We start from the raw sequence: 18,437 nt of genomic DNA, 5'->3' as shown, positions 1-18,437 counted from the left end.
GTACATAGCCCACTGAGACTTTGTGAGCAGAGCTTTGGGCACCGGCACGCTTTCTTTTGTAACTTAAGCACTGGTTTTATTCATGCAAAACAATGAAAAAAGCCCAATGATGACATTCACATTAAAGTACATCAACTTGACAAGGGGAACACAATTGCCTACTCAAATGTCTGTTTCTGTCTAAATTTAACGTGTAAAGATCAGAAAAAGACAAATCAAGATGTTGAAACCATATCCAGAACAATATTTTGAGACTATGGGCTTTTAAAACACTATCTTTGCCTACCTTGAAGACAGAAACGTCTGACATGGAAAGGGGGGGCCCTTGGCCCCTCCGCCTGCATGGCAGTGCGGCGACCTCCCCCGGACTTCTCGGTGGTGGGGCGTGTTCACTGGGGGCGCGCCCTACCACCGATTGGCTGCCTACGTGACCCGGACGACGTTAATCGACATCCGGGTCGGAGGGGAGGGGGGGGGCGGGCCTCTGGGGGGTTAAAGCGGCGGGGAGCGCCCAGGTGACCCCCTTGTTCCCTGGACGCTCCCCCACATCGGACGTGCCCTGGCGCGCAGGGCGGTAAATTTTCTCTCGACCTCCCGCCTTCCAAAGATACCACGTCTAGGGTGCTGTGTCCGGGGGTGGTGTGGACATAGGGGGAGGGCGGTAACCAGTCACTGACCATGCGTGTTTTGCTCTTTTGCAGTTCCTCAAAGAGATCTAGGTAATAGAGCCCAAAGCTGTGCACCCAGTACCAGCATGCAAACTCCGCACAAGCTTGGAGTGCCACATACATTATGTAAAACAGTGACACAAACTCTGGGATCTTCCCACTTCAGATAATAACCCACCCGTGAGACCTAAAATTGCCTTTCAGATGCCTCATTTGCAATTGCATGTTAATAACTGGTGTGAGACCAGCCCTTTTTTGCGACTGGTATTCAGTTCCATTTTATCCCTAGCACACTGTTTTACCCACACAATTTCTCACAGATTAGAGCTGGGGGATAAATGCACAAAAAACAAATCGTGTGTGAGAGGATTTTGCAATAATTGCAATGAGTGTGAGGTAAAATATCTGACGCAAAACATCCATTTTTTTACTTCACAACTCAAAAGGTCTGTGTACTATAAATAAAGTTTACAACTTATTGTCGTAATTAATTTCTTTCTTTAATTATACATTAGCTACTTTTCCATTACCCTACTTTAAGATTTTCCTTAAAGTTTAATACAAGATGTGTATGTTCAATTCCAGAATTTCAGAGAAAAACCTGTTGTTGCTCATGGGCAAGCCCAGCCCTCACACAGGCCTCCATTCGGGCTGCAGCTACAGAGAGAGGGAAAGCAGCGCGCGCTTTCAGGTGTTTCCTGATCATCTGGCACCTCTCGTACCTAACGTTGGCCTCCTGTTAATTATGCGTGATATGGAAAAAGATCAGACGGCCAGTCAAGCAGCACGCTTTAGGCAAACATTAAGCCAGTCACAGCTGTTCTGATTGGTTTTTTTTCCAAAGAGACCTGTTCCACGGGTGTGAATCAGGAGGGAATGTGCCACAAACACTGAGGGGGGGCTGCTTCGGTTAAACTCCCATACAGTATACACTGAAAATGCCAATGAATAGGCTGTTGTATTTTGGCTACATCTGTTCTTAAGCATCTGGATCACAGACCAGCAAGTAAGGGAGAGCTGGGCTCCCCGAATTCTGGACAGTATTTGCTCAAAGGAGTCTAGCTAGCCGAGACAGGAACCCATCAAATAGTGCTAGTAAAAAACTCCTCAAACCCTTGGTGCCCAAGGTGGGAAGGGGACACCATCTTGTAGAGTGGTGTACCAAAACTCACAACGTAGAATTGTGTTCCAAAAATCACAACACTAAACCATGCTGACTGAAAACTATTTAATCTGTTATCAAAATGTTCTATATTTCTTTTGATTTTCCTTTTTATCGTTGCCTTTTTTGTTTCGTTTTGCTTTCTTTGTTTGTTGTTGACTATATGTTCCCACATTTATCCCTACAAAGCAACATTTCACAACTTAGTCTCACTTGCTGCAGGAGCATCAGCGACCATGTCTCTTTATGTGTTTTTTATTTACGCTCTTTAAAAAAAAAAAAGATATACCTCGTTTAGTAATTTATCACAAAATATTTCTGAAGAACAATATTAAAATCAATTGACCTTACACTAATCATTTATATTTTTGTAATAAAAAAAAAATGTATTAGTCTATTACAATCACACAATCTAAACATGCCTAAAATCTACAGGAAATGGAATGCCATTTCTGTTTTTAAATTAGTTTGCATACATAAAAGTTTACCTATATAATTGGTCGAAAGTTACTAGTCCCAGACCGCACAATGTGCAATCACGCTTATTTCTCCAAATTCCTTGCAAGGGGCCCTATTACACATTGGGCGGATTTTTTCAGGGTGAAACCTTAAAGTCATTTAATTAACCTGAACTCATCCCACTGGCAGCTATGGCACAGAAGAGACAGGCTTAACTTAGGGCAATGCATACATTATTTATGCAGTACTAAAACAGCAGTAAATTCAAAATGCCAAACAATAAACATCCCAAACAGGATCAGAAAACAGAGTAAAATTTAACAAACAAAATAAATGCCGACATGACCAAAATTCAATAAGGGGAACTGGACGTATGAGTTTATAAAGTTTTAAGTAGGAATAGCACCAACAAGGGTTAGACACCAATGATAATCTGTGGTTGTAGTAGCCCATGAGCTAGGCGCAATTCCAGGCTGACCGTGATGGAGAGTGGGTCAAACACACCAACAAGGGTTGTCTACATCAAAGATTTTACCTTCTGACTTAGTCTTTTAAGTTCCAAACAATAACAGAAGTAAACTTCTAAAGTCCTCCAGGCCTTCAGGAGAAAGGCCAACAGCTAGTTCCAGTCCAGGTCCAGTCACCACTGGTCAGCTGGGTACTTCCAGGAAGAGGCTGCATGAAGCCTGTTGTCTCCTGTAGTCACACAGGATGTCGGCCAACTGACCCTTGGTGTCCAAGTCTTTGTTCTGGGTAGCAGGAAGCAGGTCCAGTTCTTCAAGCCTCCTCTCAGGTCACAGACTACAGGCCCAGTCCTTTTCTGATCTTCCACAGATCTTGAGGGTGCCTGAAGGTGCCACATTTATGACTGGAACTAGCAAGGGAAGTGAGCTGAATCGGAGCATGCCATAACCAATACGGTTAAAGTGCCTTGGGCCAATCCATACCCAGTTTTCAGTCATCTCTGTGTGCCTTACCGTAAACAGGCCCAAAATGCATGTTTCAGGGCATTTTCAGGATGGTGAAAGCCTTTGGCCACACTGAACTTGGGCTCTGGGTGCTGGAGGCACGTGTGGGGAGTGTTCACTGGTAATACTAATGTCTTCCCACATCTAACACTAAAATCCAGTTTGAGACAGGCACTGTACCCACAACAAAACCAGAGACAGAAGTCTGGTAAGAAAAAGCAGTGTCCCCCAGCAACTAGACAATGGATACACAACAATTGTCTTGGAATCCTGTTATCTCCAGTTCAAGTGTGCACCAAGTGGTACATGTGGCTCAACAGAATTGTCAAGCAGGATTGTACCCTGTTATGTCAAAAACAATGCCTACAGGCCCCACCCTGCATATTCTGTGGAGTTCAGAGGAGTAATCTCTGCCCATCCAGGTTAGCCTATTGTTTTCTCATCTGAGGCCTCTCACACCTTTTTCACACCTATTCAAGGCTGAGCAAAGGCTGAGAGCTGACAGAGACTTATACAAATTAGCCTTCTGACAATTCAGGCAGATAAAGGGCAACTTTCTAAAAGTTGCTTTTATTAATATTTATTAAAAATCCAACTTCTGCATAGAATGGAATTTTTAAAATCTTTTAAAAATATTTTTTTTATAGCTCATCCCATTCCTGAGATACAGTATTAGTATTTTAATGTGTACTCAGGTTTTCTACATAGGACAATTTGGGCTGACAGAGTGAAAATGGTTTCTGGAGCTCTGTCATTGTACACACATGATAATATTAATGTTATACATGTCCCACCTTTAAATACCATGCACCCTATCTTGTAGGCTACAAGGCTTACATATTCGGAACTTACTAATATTTAAAAGGGAGTTTTTTGCCTGTCAAAAATGGTTTACTTTGACAGGTCAGAGTGCATGTTTTGCACTGTTACATTGAGGTTACATACGTAGGCTTGAAGCAATGTTTGCACTGCCACTCCAGTAGATGGCACAACCGGTACTGCAATAGACTAGTGACATTTATTTTCCAGGCCCTAGATCCATTTTTAACATATTCTAGGGACTGGTCAGTGTGCTAAATATACCATTAGGTGTATGCCTATTCAACCATGTTTAAAGGGGGAACACAAGCACTGAATATTGGTTAGGAGGGGTAAATTTCTAAAGCCAGCAAAAATAGAGGCCAGCAAAAGGCAAAAAATCCACAGTGACCCGCTGAAAAGGGAGATTTCCTACCATTGCATTTGTGAATGTTTTCTAAACTTTGTAAACCATGCAGGTATGTGTCTAAAATGTGATGTTTATCAAGACATGCTATCTCAGAGGAATTGGTTGTTCATTGTGTTTTTTTCAGTTTATTTTATTTCAAAAGAAAAGAAATACAATTCTCAGTTTCGTGTTTCTATCTATTTCAGGCTCCTGATACGTAGAGACCATTTACTGGAGGGCACCTTTAATCAGGTGATGGCCTATTCACGCAAGGAGCTCCAAAGGAACAAGCTCTATGTGACGTTTGTTGGCGAGGAAGGGTAGGGAGCTGTCCAATTCATATCAGAACTGCACATCCAGTTCATGTCAGGATAAAGCTGTGTGGAAACGTTTGTTGATATTAAAGGGACTTTGTTTAATAAATGGCATGTATATGTTAATTTGCTACTTAAAACAATTTGATTTTCTGAGGGCTCCAACCTATATTGCCTTTGAAGTGTTGAATGACATAGTCATACATCACAAACAGCCAGCACCTACCTGTTTGGAACCAAAAGTAACTGTGCAGCAGAGCATCTTCAGTCTAAGGACCTCATTTTGAAGTCAGTGAGCTGGCCACCGGTGGCTGGTGGGCCCACCCCTGTTGCTGGAGCCCTCCTCCCACCATAAATACAGCTTGCCACTCTATGAATGTAAAATATGGAGTTCTCCCCAATGCCATACAACTGGTGGGTGGAGTTTTGGCATTAGAAAGACAGAGGTTCTCTCACCTTTAATGGAGACGGGGCGCCTCAGATGTAGACTCATGTGTTATCTGTCAAGTTTTGGTAGAAGCCTCATTGCCACCACCTCTACTTGACCGCCCTAAGTCTCTTGCAAATCAGCCAATGTATCCATATAAGTCTGTTAAGCCTAGTGATTCAATATGTTAATCATCATTTTTTTAAACAAAATTCAAAGACAAAAAACTATGGAAAATACATTTGATCTTTTTGACATATATAATGTGAACGTTTGTGTACAGCAGTTATCTAATAACTGGTAGGCATAACTATGCACCAGAATGTCATCTCAGTATGTACGTTGTATTGAATATCTTTTGTGTCAGTGGTCATGAGAATAAAACAACCTATTTCTGAAACATTGGGAAGAAATGTCACAAAAAGTATGCATGCATACTGAATCAGTGGAAATATTCTATCAAGTAGAGCTTGGTCCAGAAACATACTGACCTCGAATTGCCTGTGTGTTTTTCACTTTTCTTTGCAGCCTGGACTACAGTGGTCCATCCCGGGAGTTCTTCTTCCTTCTTTCTCAGGAGCTCTTCAATCCCTACTATGGTCTCTTTGAGTACTCTGCCAATGACACCTACACTGTACAAATCAGCCCCATGTCAGCCTTTGTAGAAAATCACCTTGAATGGTAAGACATGTACACTGCTTAGATTGATGTGGAAAACAGGGTGTGTGTGTGTGAGTGCGTAGGTGTCTGTATCTTGCATGTCTGTTTATTGTGGCTGTGCAATATGCCGTGGAAATAAAGACCCTAATCCACAAATCTTTTTCAAGTCTTAACTTACGCATGCAAACCTTGCTTGTTTTTTACAAGGTGTAATGGCAGAGGCATGCCATCGACAAGTGTGGGGTGCATATTGTCGTGCGTATTCTATGCTGATGTTGTTCAGAACTTGGATTAGACTATTGTACATTCCCAAGGACAGTATCCAAGCAGTGGTAGGGTACAGCCAGATAAAGTGAGGTGAACCCCCTTTTAGGCTTATTTAAGAGGACATTGACAAATAGTTTACATTGAATCTAACTTATACTTGAAAATTGAGGTGAAAGTGCAGCAACAGTGGCAAAGTGTGCCGATTTGAGCACACATTACAAAGCGAACGTTGGAATGGGAAACATTTAGTTAAAACACAGCCAACATTTATGTGAAAAAAGTCAATCACAAGAAGAAATTGTGGACAAAGATTCAGAAGAAGAATGCAATAAGTCACTGCATGTCATATGGAATGATTGCTCAGTGAAAATGGGCGTCAATTCAACAAAATGCCAGGGGTAGCAGTAGGGACAACGCACACACTTTGACCTTAATGACATCACAGTCGGTGATATTATGTGACCATGACTGTAAACTTTTTTTCAGGAAGACATTTCACATGACCCTAACATTACAACTATAGAGTATTTGCTAGGGTTAGTATAGCAACATAACGCGTAGTTGCGCTATGCACTGCTTTACATTATTTTGTATAAAGGGTGATCCATGAGTGTTCCCAAACAACTACCCACGAATTTTAATGCAATCCATATCTGCAAACATTGGTAGACAGTAATTTGTGGCAAAATGTAACTCCTCCTTGGGGCAGACGTGAGAATGTTCTTTAAATTCTCCTCACTTTTCCTAACTTTGCATGTGTTCTATGTAGTACAGCACACATACAAAGTGTGAAAAGCCTTAACGCATAATATTTATACTGAAAAGGACCCCTTCCAGTATAAAACCTATGCTTCAGAGAACACACACTTGCGCAATGGCCCAAGGGTATGTGCGTTGGTGCATGGCTGCCTAATGAGCACCAGCATACTGGGAGAGAAAAAAGGCACCATATCATATTAGATATGTGTGAGGAATCGGGTTACTGGTTGACTGGGGTGTGAGCCCGGGTCAAGTAGCAATTACAATCCTTTTCAGGGTAATGCACAGATACACCCCAAATTACCTTGTGCTCAACCCCTTGGTAGCTTGGAACAGAGCAGTCAGGCTTAATTTAGAGTCAATGTGTAAAGTATTTGTGCAACACTTCAAACAGTAAAACAGTGAGAAACACCACACAAAAAGTATCCCACACCAGGTTAGAAAAACAGAGCGGAATTTAATAAATAGAACAAGACCAAAGCAACAGAAAACCAATCAGTAGAACGTAGAATTATGAATTTAAAAAAATGAATTGTAAAATGGCACCTAAAAGCATGGTGCGCCAACCGCGGCTATCTGGTTGCACTGGACTGAGTCAAAGTCAAAAGTTCAAGCCAACCGGTCGGATGCAGTCCCAGATTAATCCCACTGAAGGTTTACCTCTTCAAGTTTTGTGCCAAGAATCCTGTTCACGTTAGAGAGTATCGCAGGAGGTTGTCGGCATGGCGTGAATAGCAGGCCAGGATTCTCAGACAGGAGGGCTGGTGCATTGCATTGGTGGTCCTCTGAGGGTGCTCAATGCCTGAGGTGTTAAGAGATGGGCTGGTGGGGATCACGCTGAATTTTGGTGCGAGTGGTGTGATCTTGGGCAAACTGGCCCGTTCACAGTCACAAAGTGCCCAAAAGCTTGATTTAGGAGCCTGTGAGCCACACCAAGCGTCCTGGACCAGAGGGGTACCACTTGGGGGTCAGGAACATGCCGCAGCTGTGTCCAGGAGCTGTTAATGATCCTATTATGTCCCAGACTAGCCCTTTGTGTCACTCTGGGGTCCTGGGTTCAAGAAGAAGTTGCAGGTCCAGTTCTTCTTCCCAAGGCAAGAGGACAACAGGTAGCAGGTCAGTACAGCAGGGCAGCAGTTCCTTCAAAGCAGCAGAGTGGCAGTCCTTGAAGCAGCACAACAGTCCTTCTTTCTGGCAGAGTACCCATAGGTCCAGAAGTATATTGAAGTGGTGATGTTTGAGGTCCTGTATTAATTTGCACTTGTGAGGAGAAGCTTCTAGAGGCATGCCTTTGAAGTGCACAGATGCCCCGCCTTTCAGGTCCTGACTCCAGACTAACTATAGGGGGTATTTAGTTTTTGTGTGAAGACCGGACACAGCCTATTCCAATTTATGTCAGGCGTTGACCAGCTCCTCCCTCCCACCCTGTCAGTGATGGCCCATTCTGTCACACCAAAGCTCCCCATTACATGTGGCTATCTAGGGGGATTTCATTAAGCCCAACTGTCAGCTACACCCAGTCATGTAACCAAGAGACAGGCTGCAGGCACTAAATCACTAAGGTAAGGAAATGCCAACTTTCTAAAAGTGTCATTTTCAGAATTGCACTTTAAAATACGACCTCACTGTAGGATAGGATTTTAAACTGTGATTCTGTAGACACCAAACAAGAAGGGGTTACCTGTTCCCATTTGTAAACTACACTTACAAAATGTAGAAAAAAGAATTCCAATGTTATTCTATGTAAGAGGAAGGCTTTGTGGTAGTGAAAAATGAATGTAAGAGTTTTTTTCATTAACAGTACATGTAACATTTAAAAGTACATGTCCTACTTTTAAATACATTGCATCCTGTCCTCTGGGCTGTCCAGGGACTACCCTAGGAGTGACTTATATGTATTAAAGAGGAAGGTTTGGGCCTGGCAAAAGGCTTATTTTGCCTGGTCGAATTGACAGTTACATTGCACATACAAGCTGCAGTGGCCGGCCTAAGACATGTTTAAAGGGCTTCTTAAGTGGGTGGCACAAGTAGTGCTGCAGACCCACTTAGAATTTAATTTCCAGATCCTGGGTACATGTAGTTCTACTTTACAAGGGACTTATAAGTAAATTTAAAATGCCATTTAGGTATAAGCCAATGTTACAATGTTTTAAGAAGGGAGCATGAGCACTTTAGCACTGGTTATCAGTCATAAGGTCAACAAAAACAAATTCAGAAAAAGTTGAAGGCAAAGGCAAAAAGTTTGGGGAGGGCCCTGCATAAAGGGACAAGTCCCACAATATGGTGCACTTTTTCTCTCTCCTTTTAATGCAAACCAGTGCAGCAACTTTGTTGCAGCATTGCCTTCTGTCAACGAATCGAAAATCCTGGCCAACAATCTCACTCACTAAGCCTACACATAGAAATGCACTTGCTCACACCTATGCTTGCTCTCACTTAAATACACTCTCACTTGCAAGCACACATACAGCATACAGCATATATTTAAAACAATTTTTACTTACCACAGCTGCCACCAAAGGTCCTAAGGGCCATATGTAGATAGCTAAATACCAGTCGGTAACGGCCGAAAATCGGTAATTTTCCCATTACTGACCGGTATTTAGCCCTTTCTAATGTAGGAGGCAGGTTTTAAGGATTCGGTAATTTACCGAATCGGTATTTTAAGAAATCGGTAAAATACCGAATCGGTAAATTACCGAATCCTTAAATCCTATGTAGGGAGCACTCAAGTGAGTGCATTATTGGTTTAAGGATTCGTTATTTACCACCAACTACAAGTTGATGGTAAATACCGAATACCTTTTCAAAAGCAATTTTGTGCTTTTTTAAAAGTGCCATGTGGCAGACATACATGCCCTTAGGGCATGTATGTGCGCCACATGTGCACACATGCTCGATTCAGGGGTGCAACAGGGTGTCAATGTGACACCCTGCCACCCTTGAATATGGTCCCACTATTACCGATTCGGTATTTACCGAATCGGTAATAGTGAATGGCTTCCCATTCATTCCTATGGGCCTCCAGGCCCATAGGAATGAATGGGAAGGTATGCCTTATTACCGATTCGGTAAATACCGAATCGGTAATAACGAATATTACAGAATCGGTAAAATGTACCGATTTTTTTACCTACATTCTATTTACCGATTCTTAAATACCGAATCGGTAAAATTCGGTATTTAGGAATTGGTAAATAGAAATTACCTACATATGGCCCTAAGTGTGCTCCATTTTCTATTACACTAATAGTGAGTGATAAAATATTATTCACTACTAGTATAATGAAAAACTGGGAGAAAATAATGAATGTGGAGCTGCCCCTGTGATCTTGACTCTGATTTTGCAGCCTCTGAGGCAGGTGGGCGCAAAGGCAGTGCCAGGGGTCACAGCTGCGACCCCGGGCAACCCCTAAATGGCATCTGTGTGAACATAGAGCCTGTGTCTGGGTACATTTTCTACTAATAAGAAGTGTTTACTATCTTTGCAGGTGAAGGGAAAGAAAAGTGTAGACGCTCTGAAAGCTGTCTAGAGGTGTAAAAAAGGAGAAACATGTATTTTGGCTGTATTCGCTCTTGTGGCTTATTGGACACATAACACCCTGATCACTGTCGAAAACAGCATTCCAGGCCAAGAACCTGTTTATTAAGTGTTTAATGGAGGCATGTGCAAATATTGCCAAGGTATCAAGAGGCGTAAACTAATGAATGTAATATATATCTCATGTATGTAAAGCACAACCCGACCCCTTCCCCCTCCAGGGAGCCTACAGCAAATAACTCCCTTCAGCTCTGGTGCATGCATGTTCTGTGAGTCGTACTGTACTGTGTAAAAGACTGTGAGACAAGCACAAAACAGAAGCTACGTAAAAGTATATAGGTCATGTCAAAAGTGTACATCTACGATATAGAACTTTGGATATGTGTTGCAATTCGGTCCCACCCATATCAGAACGCCCAGATATTTTGCTTTCTGGATTACCCGGATATGGACTTTTACTTTGGGTGAGTCTCACCACATGTCTCACCCACTGTAATGAGAAAACACAACAGAAGCTGCTCCAAGTGTCATGACTAAAACCTAGAAAATGCTAAGTGAAATGAGTGGCATCTCACAAAAAGTTAAGGACTGTCCTCACACACCACCTGGTGTCATGCTTCATCATCGGCAGTCCTAGCTCTCCAAAAACCAGGTTTGATGGAGAGCGGGCCTACACCTGGAGACAGGGAGGCACTTCTAAAGCTAAGTGAGGGCCCATATAGTGATGATTTAAAAAATCAGTATAATCGCCAGAATTAATTTTATTCTGAGAAGGGGATTATATGATATTAAAATAAAAGACCGGTGAGCATGGGGAACTTATTGCCCTATCACCGTAGTGGTAAATGTTGTTGACATGTTTCTGCTTATCTGGCCCAAGGGGTCTGTGGCATTCATTAGGACAAACTAAATAGAAAACAGGCTCCTTATCTTACCACACAAGTTGGTAGAATGACACCACTGCGTAGGCTGACCTATGTCAATACTCTACCTAATATGCATTTCATGAAATCTGTATGGGAGACAAAAAAAACTTTTTGAGAGAAGAAGGAAAGTAGATTGCCATCAAAGTATAACAGTCGCGAAAACATAACCTAAATGCATCAATAATACATATAGTGGAAAAGTGTGAAACACGTGACGCTGCAAGTGTGAATCACATTAAAATCCATTAAAAATTATTTTGTGAGATGTACTCACTACCTTACCCTATGAAGGAAACCTACACGCCCCATGGGAGAAGAGTGAGGGAGAGACCCATGTAGTCACACTCTAAAATTGAAGAAAAGAGTGAAACACAGGACAAGGTTTTAAATAGTGGTAAGAAGGCGTTGTCGCTTGTTTAGGGGTAAAAATACATGTAGACATTCATAATGACACTCATACCCTTACTTTGTCAAGGTGCATCTCTCACCATAACCTATGTTCGTCTACTCTCCAACCGTGAGTAATAGTGAGACTACCGTATAGCGGGGCTTAAATACTGCGGTAGGTAGGCGGATCGTAGTGAATTCAGCTCAGGTGTGCCCCTAATTGGAGCTAAAAGCTGTCTCCGGTGTCCCAGCCGAGCTCGCATAAACCAGAATGCGAGTGTCTGGCCTGCATGTCGTAGCGCGATGTGGCCAATCTGCGCACTTTGCTTAGGTACGCCGGTGTCTCGCAGGACGTTGCCTGACCGCTCCTGACTAATGTGTCAGTGCGTCACGTGGTTGGCACGAGTAACAGGTCAGGTCCATGGGCACGCCTTCAATACAAACCTGACCTGTGTTAAGACGTGCGCTGCTCTCAGGATCTGATAAATGGGACAGCGGCAAAAAGGATCCTGATTGCGTGCAAAACACGATGAGGGTAAAAAATGAAAGGACGCACGCCGGAGTGTCTAGTGCACATATTAATGTGCACATAAGTGAAAGAGACATTGCCATGACACCTAATGTAGCCAAATAGTTTAAGTGCTATAGGGGCGTGGCTAGCAGCCAATGAGAATGGCCACTGCCTGAGTGATCTCCCACATCCCCGCTCGATATCCTGCACTATCCTGAGCCATCCAAACCGAGCAACCGGCTATAAACGCGCCGTATGCAGTGCTCCACCTGCGGTGGGAGAAGCAAGCGGAATTAAAGACCGGGAAGTGAGCTTGCGAGCTCGGGGACAGTGAAGGCGGTGTGGCAATGACGGCTTCCCGATACACGGCGTGGGCGATCGGAGCCCGGTGAGTGCGGCAGGACTGGGGTCCCGCAGAAGCCAGCTGAGGTGTAGAGGACGTGTACGCAGAGAGGAAGACTCGGCCGATGTGGGGAGAGCGCTCGGATGAGAGCGTGAAGAGATCCGGAGCCCGCGAAGCGAGAGTCCAGAAGTTGCCTTCCCAAATCAAGGCCCCAGCTTGGACAGGCCTCTCGGGCCTAGGCCGAGACTGACTGCACCAGGCGAATACCAGTAAGTGAGCCAGCGGGGGTGCGGCGGCGGGCCCCACTACTCGAGGCCCCGGCTTGGAAGGCCTGCTAGGCCTTGAGCAGCCAGTTTGAAACTCGGGGCAATGACATCAATTGGGCAAAAAAGAAGGGCCTAGCACCACCAAGGGATAGCAGTGCAGGCAAAGGGAGACCAGATGCACAGTTTGTTACACTGCACGCTAGAAACGCAGCTGGAGGCCGGATGGACTAGACATTCGGATCTGAGGCAGCCCATCTGATCACTCATCTGGCTGTGACCAGGGGACGCTTTGGGGCACAAGGAGAGTGCTGCTTGTGACGGTACCCACCTGTTGGCGCCTAGGGCAAACAGCTGCTAAACTGCCGTACTGAGGGCTGAAGAAAACCCCGGATTAAGGCGCAAGGCACGGCAGGCTCGGAGGTCCTGGGTGGCTCTGCGGTGGGGGCACTACTGCCGCTCTATGCTGCTGGGCTTCTATTTATATACAGAAGGGCTCCATAACGCCCCTTGTCTCCATCACAGCAGCAAATAATCTCCTAAGGACGGAGAGATCTGCCGGGAAACAAGTCAGCGATAGCCGCAACTGACGCTGCAGGAGCAGTGCCTGGGGCATGATGACCGGCCCGCAATGGCAGTGATAGGCACGGGCCAATACAAAGCAGCCCTCAAATCCCACGTTGGCGAAGAGAAGCGACAAGACACGAGAGCCCTCCTGGGAAACTCTGACTTATCTAGGGAGCAGTAAAGCGCCGGTCCCGAGGGAATCCCGACAGGCCGACGGTGAGAACAGCATACTCGCCGGGTGGGCGGCGGGTACTACCCGGGATTGTCCCGGACCCTCTCTTGACCCCCGAGACGTTGTACTGCACACATGGCGACAGGCAGAGGACCTAAGGCCAACACACGAAATAAACTGGCCAAATTTGCCTGGAGTAAAACAGGAGAAAATAGCGAGTCACGCCAAATGGAGAAGGATGAGACACTGATTGGCCCTAAACAAGGGTCTGAGCCAACGTTACACAACGTCATGGCGGCTATAAATGGAGTACGTACCTCGCTAGACTAGGTTACAGTGGAGGTTTCTCTTATTAGGGCGGACTTTCGTAAAATGGATGAGAGAGTGAAGGAGCTTAAAATTGTCACCACGGCATTGCAGACCGAGACCTCCGAGCTCCAAACACAGGTGGCCGACTTGCACAAAAAACAGGAGCGAATGGCACAGCAGCTTGATGAGTATGAAGGTCGTGCATGATGCAACAATATACAAATTTTAGGAGTTCCAGAAAGAGTCGAGGGGCCGGCTGCTGACCTTTCTGTAGAGGAACTAATAACTACACACCTCAAACCCAAGACTTTGTCAAGATACTTCTCGATCGAGAGGGCTCATCGAGTGCCGGGAGGTAGGCCGAAACCTGGGGCCCCCCCAAGACCCCTCATAGCCCGGGTCTTTAACTACTGTGACAGGGATATTATACTGCAGATGGCGAGATCCAGTCCCCCGCTAAAGGTCAACAACAGTGAAGTAACTTTCTTTCCAGATTTCACGGCCAAGGTTCAGGCCCAACGTCGCAGCTTTCAGGCAGTGAAGAAAGAGCTTCGCGATCGTGAAATAAAATATGCAATGTTATTCCCGGCGAACCTGAGAGTGGAATCTGAGGGGAAAACGTGGTTCTTTGCATCACTGGAGGAAGCGTGGGATTGGATGGAGGGGTGGCGAAGGTTGGGGAGCCAAAGACGGGACCGCACTGGCACTGCTGGTGGTGGCTCAGCGGAGCGAGCTGAGAAGACGACAGAGCCGGAATAAACCCCTGGGGAGCAGAATAAGAGCCGGGGATTCAACGAAAGCGCAAGTATGGTAGGGAAGGGATAAGGCTCTTGAGACTGGCACGTGCATGATACAGACTGAGGGAACAGTTGAGATCTGCCCAAGATCTGCGAGCCCAAATGAGGAGGGTCCAACCGGGGCTTGAGTACACACGAACAATGGGTGTCCAAAAACAGGCAATTGTAATATGAATCAGCGGGGATGGAGCCTGACTCACCCCGCACTCTTTCAGCATTTCGGGGAGGGAGAGAGGCACTCTGCCTAGTTTGGGAGTGGGTAGTTTCAAATCCACGGGCGGGGGGCCAGGGTGGGGGGTGGGTGAAGGGTGGTGGGGAGAGGGGTATTTAATCTTTTATTGTTCTGTTGATTTGCAAAGTGGCTGTTTGATCTTGATGTGTAATGGAATGGAATTGACGAGGAGAGTGGCTAAAAAGCGTCAGGTGCTACACGACATCTACCCGTTTAAAGTGCTCCGCTGTATTGTGCTCTTTAATTTGGGATGTAATGGGGGGTGAAAGAGACCGAACACTGTCTGTCCTAACCTGGAATGTTAATGGACTGGGTGATAAAATCAAGAGGGGGATAGTGCAACAGAACCTGAAGAGAAATTCCCCAGACATAGTACTATTGCAAGAAACACATCTGGTTGGTCAGAAAAGCAAGGCCCTCACTAGATGGGGGTATAAACTTTTAGTGCATGCGGACTATACCACTGGTTCATGAGGGACGGGTATCTTGGTAAGAAGGAACACACCCATTATTGTGCATAAGTCGTGGGCAGACCCGGGTGGAAGATACGCAGTGGCGGAGGCTCAGTGGGAAGGGAGAGAAATCAACGTCATCTCAGTTTACCTGCCACCAGCACTGGGTAAGACATCGCTGGCAGACCTTGGGCACATACTGACGGATCTCCCGGTGGGCTCCTTAATAATGGGTGGAGACTACAACATGGCAATGGACGACACAACTGATAGATACCGGCCAAGGCCGGGTGCGAAGCCGAACAGGCTCATGGTAGAATTTACAATAGCAATGGGACTGACTGACATAGGACGAGCGCTCCCTCCAACAGACACTACATATACGTATTTCTCCAATGTGCATAACAGTCTATCTCGTATCAGCTATTTTTTAACGCACACAGCTTCAGTAGGGAACTTTAGACAGCCCCAAGTCCTGCCTAGAGGTATATCAGAAAAACCACAGGAGTGTAACCCATAAACCCAACTGAGATCAGGGTAAATGCAAAATACTTATAACAATGTCTCAGCAGGAATTATTGGATTCTTTGCAATTGTATGCACAAAACATTACAAACCACAAAGCAAGTAAAAAGAGGCTTCAAACAATTTGATTAATGCGTCCTTAGACGTCATGTATTTGGAGAAGATTAATGAAAAATATATACAAATTGCAACAGCACTATTTGGTATAGATACCGAAAACAACCCTAAAGAAGAAAGTGTACAATGTGCTCGTGACAATGGAGTGACGGCGCAAGTGACAACGTGAAAGAAACCATAGCAAAATGGCGCAAAACAGTAATTACAAGATATGTACAAGATGAAAGGTTCAAAACATCCAATTTTTCAAATTGTTCTTTTGATATTTTTCAGAATTATTTCAGAGAACCAAAAATTAGAGGGCGCCAGAAGGAGTTAAGGCTGATGGGCACAGGTCAACGACGTTTCGATCCTATTCAATTTAGGATCATCCTCAGGACCAGGGTCGCAAATTTCAGGGAGTGCTGCATGAAAAGAGGGGGGGAAAAAGTATCAGAGCGGTGGAGTGCCGGATCACGGGGAGGAAAGGAGGTCTGTGCTAGTTTGGTGATGTGATGATGGGAGCAAACGACTAGAGCGTACCTGAGGCATGGGAAGGAAAGGCTCGATTGTAGGAGGAACCGGTGAGTGGATCATGTACCGTCCCGGTAGTGAAACAGTGGACGCACAATTGAATGTAGCATGTCTACTGGGTGCAGATGAGCCGAGAACACGACCTCCGCGAGGGTAGGGGAGTAGGCGTTACTGGAGGATAAGAAGGAAAAGTCAGAATCAGGGAGGGAAGGGGGGGGGTGGTTGGGGGGAGGGAAGGGAAGGGGAGAGGAACACAAGTGTTAGCATGGCAAACTTACCGCTAACAGGAGCGGAGCAGGGGAGCCAGGGAAGGACGCGAAGGACGGCTTCAATATTATCTATGAGGACGAGGATAAAAAGTACGAGTAAGGAGGAATTCGAAAAAAACGATTTCGAAGGGACACTGAAAACTATCAGCGGGAGCGCGGACTTACTTGATGAGCAGGTCAGGGGAGTCAGGGTCCAAAGACTAAGACGAAGGTACACCAAGCCGCCACGGACGTGTGCGGTACTCGAACGCTGCCAGAAATGAAAAGCCGAGTCATCCTCTATATGAAGGGAGCTTCAGCGTCAAGGAGGCGGGAATGGATTGGGCAGTGAAGCGGGGGGTGGAGCTGTAGCTAGGGACGCCGGGAGAGCAGCCAATGGGTAGGCATAGAAGGATGACAGAAGGCCATGATAGGGTCCTGGTGAAGGGGTCCGTAGCGGTTGCTAAGGACGCCTCGGGAACGTAAAAACAATGGAAACAAAGGAGTTCTATGGACCCGGGAGAAGACGGGACACAGTGTGAACCCTCTGATTCTTAACACATTATGGATTCATCTCGAATTTCTCACTGCTCAGTGGGACTGCTTCCCAGACTTCCATGCTTGCCCTGCCTGAATTCGCCCCCCCCCCTTTTCCCCCGAGTTCACACTGTGTCCCGTCTTCTCCCGGGTCCATAGAACTCCTTTGTTTCCATTGTTTTTACGTTCCCGAGGCGTCCTTAGCAACCGCTACGGACCCCTTCACCAGGACCCTATCATGGCCTTCTGTCATCCTTCTATGCCTACCCATTGGCTGCTCTCCCGGCGTCCCTAGCTACAGCTCCACCCCCCGCTTCACTGCCCAATCCATTCCCGCCTCCTTGACGCTGAAGCTCCCTTCATATAGAGGATGACTCGGCTTTTCATTTCTGGCAGCGTTCGAGTACCGCACACGTCCGTGGCGGCTTGGTGTACCTTCGTCTTAGACTTTGGACCCTGACTCCCCTGACCTGCTCATCAAGTAAGTCCGCGCTCCCGCTGATAGTTTTCAGTGTCCCTTCGAAATCGTTTTTTCGAATTCCTCCTTACTCGTACTTTTTATCCTCGTCCTCATAGATAATATTGAAGCCGTCCTTCGCGTCCTTCCCTGGCTCCCCTGCTCCGCTCCTGTTAGCGGTAAGTTTGCCATGCTAACACTTGTGTTCCTCTCCCCTTCCCTTCCCTCCCCCCAACCACCCCCCCCCTTCCCTCCCTGATTCTGACTTTTCCTTCCTATCCTCCAGTGACGCCTACTCCCCTACCCTCGCGGAGGTCGTGTTCTCGGCTCATCTGCACCCAGTAGACATGCTACATTCAATTGTGCGTCCACTGTTTCACTACCGGGACGGTACATGATCCACTCACCGGTTCCTCCTACAATCGAGCCTTTCCTTCCCATGCCTCAGGTACGCTCTAGTCGTTTGCTCCCATCATCACATCACCAAACTAGCACAGACCTCCTTTCCTCCCCGTGATCCGGCACTCCACCGCTCTGATACTTTTCCCCCCCCTCTTTTCATGCAGCACTCCCTGAAATTTGCGACCCTGGTCCTGAGGATGATCCTAAATTGAATAGGATCGAAACGTCGTTGACCTGTGCCCATCAG

At 45.8% G+C, this 18,437-nt stretch overlaps 1 protein-coding gene across 6 annotated transcripts in view; it reads left to right on the top strand.

Moving 5' to 3' along the window:
* The window catches only part of HECW1 (HECT, C2 and WW domain containing E3 ubiquitin protein ligase 1), a 979,761-nt gene that overhangs the window by 910,818 nt on the left and 50,506 nt on the right, over positions 1-18,437 (top strand). For all 6 annotated transcript variants that reach the window (XM_085607418.1, XM_085607421.1, XM_085607420.1 and 3 more), the window contains 2 exons: positions 4,671-4,784; positions 5,734-5,886. In XM_085607418.1, the coding sequence (XP_085463544.1) occupies positions 4,671-4,784; positions 5,734-5,886 (267 nt within the window). The remainder of the gene's footprint in view (positions 1-4,670; positions 4,785-5,733; positions 5,887-18,437) is intronic.

Source organism: Triturus cristatus, chromosome 5_2 (assembly GCF_964204655.1).
Source record: "Triturus cristatus chromosome 5_2, aTriCri1.1, whole genome shotgun sequence".
Classification (NCBI taxonomy): Eukaryota; Metazoa; Chordata; class Amphibia; order Caudata; family Salamandridae; genus Triturus; species Triturus cristatus.
This window is presented reverse-complemented; position numbering and strand designations above follow the sequence as displayed.